Genomic DNA, 10,177 nt, shown 5'->3' with positions numbered 1-10,177 from the left:
GCACCTGCACCAATCGCAATGTAATTTTTGACTTATGAGTTTCCGAGAAGGTTCATGCAAAAAAAAAACGGTTATTTAGTCAAATTGTTTGATAAACAGGAATGGCGTGGGACATTAATTTCTTCACATTTAGACATGAACAGTAGAAAATAAAATAATTTCAGTTATTCCAAACAATATATTCTCTCCGTCCCTAAATAAGTGTCCGGCGCGCAAAATTAGGCCTTAAAAAAGAAGCATTTGTTTTGTTAAAAAATCAAAAAAAAAAATCACAAATCAATAGATAGCAATGAGTTTTATTAGATTGTGAAAAAAATTAATTTTTTTAATAAAAAATATGTATGTTTTGTAATGCTTAATTTTACGCGCCGAACACTTATATAGAATCGGAGGGAGTAGTATTATCCATTTACGAAAAAACAACATCATGAAATAAATGTGGGTAGGGACAGAAATAAAAAAATGTTTTTAAATTTGGAACTGACGTTTGGCAATTACTTGGGACAAGATTCAAATCAATCCAATCGACATTTGAACTCACCTTGTATGAAGTAAAATTCGGCCGAGAATTTTTGATGTATTCCTATTCAATAAATAAATAAATAAAAACTATGGGTAGGTGTACTGTGTGGGACCAGTCTCGGGAATGATTCGGAGCCGTTCAATTTTTATTTACAATGTATATCGTTAAGGAGTTCTGTAAAAAAAATCAATTATGAGCAAAAATCGATTAATCTTTTACTGATATTTAACTGAACTGATTTTTTTAAAATATTTTAAACAAATTGAACGGTTCTGACCGATCATTCGTGTGGAATCTTAAGATGAGTCCCTTACAAGTTACAACGCTACGTGGAAACGGTGTACTCATGGAAGGGGTCCTTCCTATTGTGGTGATATTTTCAAAAAATTGAAAAAGTTTCCCAAAATTTACCAATAAAAAATACTTATACCGAAACAGCGTACAAGAAACAAATAAAATTTGGGGGGCGTTGCGCCTGTCAATATCAATTTCCATTGTTTAGTTTATCAGGAAGCGTGTACGTGGTGGAACGAAACTAAGACACAATACCGACAAATGGAGAAAAACTTTTGAAACTATATCTGAAAATAAAATGACAACAAAAAAATGCAGTAAAAGATTCTCAAATTTCCCCCCAGAGAGAGAGAGAGAGAGAGAGAGAGGGGTTCACACTTCACTGGCTCCTTCTGTCTGTATATACCACCCCATCTTATTTTCTAGCTTTACTTTTTCCTCGCAAGGCTTTGGTTTTTGGGCTGTACCCCATCTCATCTCCATCTAAAGTTTCTTTCCTGTATTTCTACTCCTTTTTGTGAACTTTTATTGGGGGTGGGGTCTCGGATTATTGACTTCGATGCAATGCACTCCCATTTGATCCTGCCTCTGCAAGATTGTCACAGGGGTTTGTTTTCAATTTCTAGACTCTTCCTGCTCTCACTAATTTACTCCCATTTTTTAAGTACAGGTTTGCACTATATAGAGTCATGGACTCTAGTTTACAGTTGCATTATTACTTGCTTTCCCCTCGTTTCAACACAATTTCATTGTAAAACCGCTTAGGCACGACATGTGGTTCGTTCGTTTCTAGTCTTGTCAGTGCTATGGTTCATGCTTTACTTGATTGAGCTTTCTGGGTTCCCTCAACTTTTATAGCCTTTTTCCATTTTCTTCGACATTTTCGTGTGTTTTTTGAGAGTTTGGGATCTGGGTTTTTCGCAGATTTGGGTTTGGTGGCACTTTGAGATAACCTTTTCAGTGTGAGAGAGAGTAGAGAGAGAGAGCCATGGCAGGAGGAGGAGGTCCGGCAAAGTCAGATGCTGATCCAGCGCCACACCCAGCGAAGGATCAACTCCCCAATGTTTCCTACTGCATTACTAGCCCTCCCCGGTGGCGTGAGTCTCTCACATCCTCTGTTTTTCTCCTTAATTTAGACTCTCTGGTTTTTATGTTATTTTAGTTTAGTTTCAGATAGATAGATTCAGTGGGATATACATTGATTTCCTTGCATATATGTGTGGATACCTTAATATAACTACCTGTGGGTTCTGATTCTCTGAATCTTCTTGATTCTCTCTTCTTAAAGGTTTATAGTTCCTTTTGTCAATCTTTTATCACTATGTTACTGTTGAGTTTAGCATGTTAATTTTTCCTGGTGCCTTCTTTTTGCCTTTCCTTTTATTCTTGTACTGAGACGTCTTGCTGCAGAGGGAGAAGGCCATTAATTGAGGAGTTTGAGCCTAGGTTTTGTTTGCTATTTTTGCTTATGCAACGCGAGCTATGTGCTTATGGTTGACTTAGAACAGGCCAAATTGAACTGTTCTCTTTGTTTACTGGAATCTCTTTTGTATGGTAAATGTTCTTTTTGTTTATCTTTTGTCGATTGACTTGAATCAGATATTGTAAAATTCAAATCCTGACTTCAACTTTACAGTACTACTATTTTGGGGATTGGCATGTTTTCAATTGAAAAAGATTGCGGCAACGTTTGTATCCTTCTTGTCATCTTGAATTTTAGTAAATTCGTGGTAGCCACTCTGATTCTTATTTGGCCAGACAGTGTTGAGTTTTCGCATTTCCGATTTGACAGTTCAATGTCTTTGCCTACCATGATGAGAGCACCTAATTTTTTAATTTTGTGGTGCATTCTTTATGCAGCCGATGCTATCCTCCTTGGGTTTGAACATTATCTGGTGATGCTAGGCACGACAGTTATCATTCCCACTGCTCTTGTTCCTCAAATGGGGGGAGGGAATGTAAGGCCTAAAAAGGAAACTAAGCGTTTATCTCGATTTTGTCATAAATGAGTTAAATACATGTAGTCAAACTTTATTTGCTGTTCTTTTAGGAGGAGAAAGCAAAGGTGATCCAGACCCTACTCTTTGTTGCTGGATTGAACACATTATTGCAAACTACTTTCGGGACTAGATTGCCTGCTGTGATGGGAGGGTCATATACGTTTGTTGCAGCCACAATTTCAATTATCCTCTCTGGTCGATTCAATGATCAGGATCCTATCGAGGTTTGTGATACAGATCCCTTGTTGTTATAGTCCGTGTTGTTTGCGTAGAAGTTAGAACATTGATTGTTTTTGTTACTATGTGATGCTTATTAAACACAAAAGCACATAATTAGTATTTGTGCATGTCGTGTTCTTTGAAAGTTCTTTTTCCATGTCTGCATTTCTGGAAACCTTCTATCTCTCTGTCTGCGTGTGAGCACATGTGTTGAGAAACATGACTGATTTTCCTTTTTAGTACAGGGTTCACCATACTTTTGCCATCAATAGCATTTTCGCGTGAACAATACTACTGAATTACGGCTGGATGCGAAGTTTCATGCACATCAACTACTGCAAATATTTTTCTTTACACATGTTCTTTTGGTCACACATTACCCAAATAAAGAGGAAGACAAAATGAAGTACTGATATTTTTTTCTAACCTTGTGGTCATTTTTCATTGTCTTATCAGAGATTCAAAAGGACAATGCGGGCAATCCAAGGTGCACTTATTGTTGCTTCAACTCTTCAGATAGTCCTGGGTTTCAGCGGCCTTTGGCGTAATGTCACAAGGTTGGTTCATTATCTTCCTAAACGCACGAAGTTCTGGACTGTACTTAGCTAACTTGAGTTTTTTCTTATTGTTGCGAACTTGTAACCGTAGTTTTAGGCATGGACTACACATAACTGCAGTATTGCCATTTTTCAACATTACAGTAGTTCATCTTGTTTCTACTTATGCAATCCACTAAATTCTCGAACTTTGCTACACTGTTTCACTACATCTATTGAAGTGTGTCCATAACCATGATGCTTTTCAGGTTCTTGAGTCCACTCTCAGCTGTTCCTTTGGTTGCTCTTGCTGGTTTTGGGCTTTATGAGTTTGGTTTTCCTGGGGTAGGTATACTTATACTGAACTTGGATACATTGTGGATTCATGGATGTTACTCTCTTTGCGTCCGTAGGCGCGTATGTATACTTTTTCTGGTTTTTCTTTGTATCTCTATGGGATGCTAACTGTTGACTATGTTTTCTAGGTGGCAAAGTGCATTGAAATTGGGCTGCCTGAACTCATCATTTTAGTCTTCATCTCACAGGTAAGGTCTTTTAAGGTGTTATAAGTTTCATCCAAATGTTATTTCCTTTCCTCTCTTACATTCAAAATGTATGAAAATACTTTAAGCTGAAACCATCAATCTCCTTTAATGTCTACAGTATCTAGCCCATGTGATAAAGAGAGGAAAAGATATCTTTGAACGTTTTGCAGTAATATTTTCGGTTGCAATCGTATGGATTTACGCTCACTTACTCACTGTGGGAGGGGCCTATAATGGTAAAGCACCACAAACACAACTGAGCTGCCGTACTGATCGTGCTGGACTTATTGATGGTGCTCCTTGGTAAGCACATGGTTTCTTGTTTACTACTTGGTTATCTTAGGCTCTTAAGCTTTCATTCAATATGATAGTGTTATTATGACTAATTTTTAACCATATGTATGGTTACTGCACTCTCAAACTCTGAACATTAAATAAGTTTCCTCAAGGAACTTGTATGATTGTATCGTGATGGCTTGATAGTTACGAGTAAAGGAAAGTAGGATCCAACTGAGTGAATATATTCCCCTGAGCTCTAGTTTTCTACACTAACATTCAAGCAAACTAATAAGCGTGTTTATTGCTTTTATTGATTATCATCCAAATGGAAGAAGGCTGTATGCTGCATTCCATTTCTCTTGTAAGAAGTTTAAATGAAACTTTTTTTCTTCTTATCAAGTGCCTGTTTTCTTTTTACCCTTATGGCCCTTAATGCTTCCCGTTTTCATATTTTTCTGAGCTAGACATTAGGTTTGAGGTGTTATGACGATGAATGTGAATTTGGTCCGAGTATGTTGCAAGAAATGTGGCTGGGTAGTGCGATATAATATGCATGCAATCATGTTCCTTATAATTGTACTGGTGTTTGCCTTTGCAGGATAAGAGTTCCTTATCCGTTTCAGTGGGGAGCGCCTTCTTTTGATGCTGGTGAAGCCTTTGCCATGATGGTTACTACATTTGTTGCTCTCGTAGAGGTTTGTTTCTCTTCTTGATGCAACTATTCCAATAACTATAATGCATTGCCATTTTCTGTTTGTTGGACCTGTTGGTTATCATGATTATAATGTCTGTCAGGTATGGATTGACATCCTCTGCAGCCTACATATGTCCTGTTTTAGGCATGCATCTAGCGGGTTCAACTGAACCCACTGAAACTTTTAAAAATGTAGTAGGCAGAATTGATATTTTTCTAAAGCATGGTTACATATATGCATTTTGAACACACTAAAATCTTTTGAAAGTTAATAAAAGCAGATTATGGGAGTCTATTCGAAACATTAAGCTATAGTTTTGTTAAAAGAGGCAATTCTTACTTCGCAGTTTGAAAATTAAAGGAGAATTGATGGAAATGTTATTTATGTAGATTCTAGAAAGTGAAAAGTTTTTTCTGATTAGTTATTAAATGAACCCAGTCAAGAAAAACTCTGGCTCCTTTACTGGAATTGGGTGTTCTTCTCTTGGCACATCCCTCTACCGCACACCTCGATATTTTTTGATAAGTTGTTGAGAAAGCTGAAGTATTTTTTATTCTATGGCTTGAATTTGGTAAACACTTCCTTAAAGGTTGTACTCACTTTGAGCACACAGACATCCATCTTGCCTGGGCATTAAAATGCCATTGCATCTTCATTGTACAACATATATCTTCAGTTATGTCAGATTAAAATTTCATCACTTTAGCCATCAGAAGTATCTGATATGCTTCAATGATGTAAGCAGTCCACTGGCGGCTTTATTGCTGTTTCGAGATATGCAAGTGCAACTCCTGTGCCTCCTTCTGTTCTCAGCCGAGGTGTTGGTTGGCAGGTATATTAAGTACTTGTTCCGATCTTTTACTTAGTAGCATGTTTATGGCTAGGAATACTAGTTTCAGATTCCTTGTTGATCACATTATTCTCTGCTTCAGCACTAGGTGAGATTTTTTTCGAACTTCTTGAGCATTATTGAGTTCATTTTGAGATGCACAAATAAGGAAAATAAGCACTATTGAAAATGAACTTGTATTGGCAAGATATCCTTTTATGGCTATCTATTTAAACTTCTATCCTTAGTTGCTGGGTGGCAGATTTGTGTTTGAATCTAACGGATATTCCTCTTTTTGGAATAATACTGCCACCATTTACACTGTCAAGCTTAAGGAAGAATGACTTGCTAGTTTGCAAAAGGATTGGCGATCAGACTAATGATAATACATTCGCTACATATCTACTGTCTGGCCAAAATGTTTGTTGATTATATTTCTTTCCTCTTCTTTTTGACTCGTTATGTGGTGTGTGTCAATTCAATTTTATCAGTCCTTTCAAGAAGAAACTGCTGGAATACATAAATAACGAAAGAAATTGGAAAATAAAGAAGAAAAACAAACTTAATGTGGCTCGTTGGTCAACCATATAAAGAGGTTTATAATGGAAGGCTGGGTCCTGACCGATTTCTTGATCACTTTGGTTCGGGATCTAACTAACGATATTTCTAGAAGGAAGCTACACTTGAAAATAACAAATATTCGAAATTTCATTGTGAAAAGATTATGGTATTGAGGGTTGAAAGTATGGCATTATATATCTCTTTCCCAGCTGGTGAGACAGGCAGGAGGGGAAATAATTCATCTTTGAAATCTGCCAGTTTAATTTGTTTCTAATGATGTTTTCTATTTTGGCTAATTTTCTCATTTTCTGCTGTTCTAAAAACAAAATTCATATTTCCAAGATTAATGTGTGTTCATATTGCCTTTTAACTTGTTTTCCATCACTGTCTCAGGGAATTGGCATTTTGCTGTCTGGGTTGTTTGGAACGGTCACTGGAACCTCAGTATCTATGTAAGAAACTAGTAAAAAAAACCTTCGTAACTCATAGCATTTATTTGTATGAATTGAAAACAGAACAAACTTACCAAGGAGTTTGTTTTGATTTATCTGCAGTGAAAATGCTGGTCTCCTAGCTTTGACCCGTGTTGGCAGTAGAAGGGTAGTGCAAATATCTGCTGGGTTCATGATTTTCTTTTCCATTCTTGGTGAGTAGTTTCCCAAGTGTCCCACGTGAAACTAAATTTTGTTACAGCTTTCATGCATGGGTTTCTTGGTGAGAGTGTGCAAAGGAGCAGTACATGAATCAAATTTCATTACTCGTTTGCTTTGCTTCTTTTTTTTTTCCTGTTAGGTTTTTTCTTCTTTCAATTGGTTGGGATCGAGAGTGAGTGAGAGAGAGCAATATTTTTTTAATTCCTACCACTAAAACCGACATGTTCAGGGAAATTTGGAGCAGTCTTTGCCTCGATTCCAGCACCAATTGTAGCTGCTTTGTATTGCCTTTTCTTTGGTTATGTGGGTAAGTGTCAATGATGTAACTACAAAGCTAGCAGATATCTTTCACCGTCTGATTAATATGATGTATTTTAGTTAATGTCTCTTTGCTTTCACCCATCCATGTCCAGGTTCAGTCGGTTTAAGTTTCCTCCAGTTCTGCAATCTCAACAGCTTCCGAGTCAAATTCATTTTGGGCTACTCTATCTTTTTGGGCTTCTCTATACCCCAGTACTTCAATGAGTACACCGCAATCAAAGGATTTGGCCCCGTTCACACAGGAGGAAGATGGGTATGCTGAAAACCCCAACCCCGAAAATCTTGATTTCCTTTTAGGCTCCATTTGTGTCGACATAAATTTTTTACCTCTAATATCTTATACCCATTTTTCATTATTTGGTTGGACGAAAAGTAAAATATTTTTATATGTCAGATATTTTCATGATATTGCCGAACTTGTTTTCCTTCTAAATGACCGGCAAGTTATGTGACCTTGTGTTGTCAACCCTTCTCTAAATTTTTGACCCTTCCTTGTTGGCAATCCCAAAGCAAGAGCGAAATTGTGTTCCATGAGTTTTTCTTTGTCTACCTATATTGGTAGATATAGGTTATTGTTGTGTATGGGTAAGATACTAATATTCTGTATTTGCAGTGTCAGTGTTTTGTTTTTCTTATGTTTTATGAAATGTTTTAACTGAGATTGATTTTTGAGTTGTTTCTTTTCTGATTATTTCCTAGTTTCAACCAACCATCAGGAAAAGAAAAGAAACAAAGTCTTTTTTTGGCCAAATCAGTTTACGGGGAGAAAAAATTTACTATAAAGGTTTATGTTGAACCAAAGGGAGCCTTAGTTTATGAAAGAACAAGGTTATTTTCTTAGTGAGCTCAATAAGGAAATGTAAAATGTCCTTTATTTACCGTGCAGTTCAACGACATGGTTAATGTTCCTTTCTCATCCGAAGCATTTGTTGCGGGCATAGTTGCATATTTCTTGGACAACACACTACACAAGAAGGACAGTGCAATAAGGAAAGATAGGGGTAAGCATTGGTGGGACAAATTCCGGTCATTCAAGACCGATACAAGAAGTGAGGAGTTCTATTCCCTACCCTTCAATCTCAACAAATATTTCCCATCTGTTTAACCGTGTCACCAAGGTATAAAGTGGTCTTCGGAAATATTGCTCTCTCAAGCGATCCTTGTCTGATCTAATCACGTGCTAAAGCAGTATAAATTAGTGTTCCTTTTACAGTATCTATTAGGACATTTGTTAATTTGTTTTGTTGTTGTAATTCCAGTTGCTGATAAAGACTTTAAAGTAGCAATGAAACACAAGTTTTGCTTACTCTTTGGTTTCTGTTCTTAAGCTGTCGTAATCTCCATTCTTGCATTCACATTCTCAATCTGCTTTTAGTTGGTACTTAAAGGAACTTAGAAGATGAAGAGAGCAGCTCTGACATTAGCAGATGGTGCATGAATACTATATGTATGAGCTTCTGTGAATTCGGCGACTGTGTTTTCTGGGTTTGTGAGATGACTTTGATTAGTTGACTGGGGAATAACCTCAGTTGGCTTTGATTTTGAACTCACAAGGTGTAGACTGTAGAGAGTTCCTCTGATATTAGCAGATGGTACATGAATGCTTGTTGTATGAGCTTCCTCTGGAATTTTGTCCATATTTCTCCAATATTGATTTGTGAGTAGATTGTGTTTTCACGTACATGAACATTAATGTAATATACTATCTAGTGTCATGGGCAGGGGGATTGAACTTAAGAGCTGGGTGAACTTAGAACAAGCACCCGCTATGCTGCCAAGCACCCCCTGCCGAGTGGGTGCTGAGCGCATGATCCGATCGTTCATCTTGGTAATCGACGGCTCGGATCTTGACCTAAGAATGGACGGTTCAGATTTGTATTTGCTTAGATTCAATCCGAGCCGTCTATGCCGAGATGAACGGTCGGATGCTGCTCGGCAACCGCTTGGTAGGGGGTGCTTGGCAACATCCCTGGGTCCCGCCACTTGGGCTAGCTGACAAATTCAAAAAATTTCGAAAAAGGTGACCGAGTCTATACAGCGGCTTGACAGGGTGTTTGGCAGCTTCCCCGAGTCCCGCCACTTGGGCTAGCTGGCTTGACAGGGTGTTTGGCAGCTTCCCCGAGTCCCGCCACTTGGGCTAGCTGACAAATTCAGAAAATTTCGAAAAAGGTGACCGAGTCTATACAAAGGGTTAACGTATATTTGCCTGAGGGGAATCTAAATGGTTGATGTGTGTGCTAAATTCGCAATATGCTGATGTTCATAGACAATTGATGATCTTTTTCCCTTCTTTTATTTTTTTCTTGAATATAGATGAAACAACATTTTGTAATTTCAAGCCTATTTCCAAGCAGAAGGGGGACTGGCCGCGCAGTAAGCAGCACAAGGATGCAAACCCGGAAAGGTGGTTTATGTGCGTATTGGTTAGCTTATTAGGCTACTTATAAGTTATAATCTCCCACCTCATAATACTTGCAAAGTTTCGAACCATCAAACTCTTAAATGGAAGTGCGGGAAAATAGCATCCAGAACGCGGTTGATTTAGATATTCAAGATTTATTGCAACTTGCAACCTTGTGCACTGAATTGATGAGTTTGGTACCAGCTGAAAATGGAGAGGAACTAAAAATCCAATGTTTTCAATCTTGGTCTAGGTTTTACTTTTAGGAGCTCTTTCTCTCTCTTATTGTTGAAGTTGGATTTTAATGGTAGCTCAAATGAT

The 10,177-nt window shown here is 37.7% G+C and overlaps 1 protein-coding gene across 5 annotated transcripts; it reads left to right on the top strand.

The window, feature by feature from the left end:
• The first annotated feature begins 1,105 nt into the window (after nt 1–1,105).
• LOC131310583 (nucleobase-ascorbate transporter 6) lies at nt 1,106–8,761 on the top strand. Of its 5 annotated transcripts, none has more exons than XM_058337681.1 (15): nt 1,106–1,424; nt 1,742–1,914; nt 2,678–2,775; nt 2,868–3,041; nt 3,493–3,593; nt 3,842–3,917; nt 4,058–4,117; nt 4,236–4,420; nt 4,995–5,091; nt 5,837–5,923; nt 6,875–6,933; nt 7,036–7,127; nt 7,364–7,441; nt 7,548–7,708; nt 8,342–8,761. In XM_058337681.1, the coding sequence occupies exons 2-15, from the start codon at nt 1,806–1,808 to the stop codon at nt 8,558–8,560; spliced, it is 1,596 nt and encodes a 531-aa protein (XP_058193664.1). In that variant the 5' UTR covers nt 1,106–1,424; nt 1,742–1,805; the 3' UTR covers nt 8,561–8,761. The 5 variants fall into 5 exon arrangements, with proteins under 5 accessions (XP_058193664.1, XP_058193663.1, XP_058193667.1 ...); XM_058337680.1 differs by having other exon boundaries at nt 1,243–1,487; XM_058337682.1 differs by lacking the exon at nt 1,106–1,424 and adding an exon at nt 1,489–1,594.
• The last annotated feature ends 1,416 nt before the right edge of the window (nt 8,762–10,177 follow it).

Source organism: Rhododendron vialii, chromosome 12a (assembly GCF_030253575.1).
Source record: "Rhododendron vialii isolate Sample 1 chromosome 12a, ASM3025357v1".
NCBI classification, from domain to species: domain Eukaryota; kingdom Viridiplantae; phylum Streptophyta; class Magnoliopsida; order Ericales; family Ericaceae; genus Rhododendron; species Rhododendron vialii.
The sequence above is the reverse complement of the archived record's forward strand: the minus strand, read 5'-3'. Positions and strand labels throughout refer to the sequence as shown.

Coding starts and splice junctions, on each gene's coding strand:
- LOC131310583 (XM_058337681.1), top strand. CDS start 1,806: ATGGCAGGAGGAGGAGGTCCGGCAAAGTCAGATGCTGATCCAGCGCCA. Junction 3,594..3,841: donor CTTTGGCGTAATGTCACAAG/GTTGGTTCATTA, acceptor GATGCTTTTCAG/GTTCTTGAGTCCACTCTCAG. Junction 6,934..7,035: donor ACTGGAACCTCAGTATCTAT/GTAAGAAACTAG, acceptor ATTTATCTGCAG/TGAAAATGCTGGTCTCCTAG.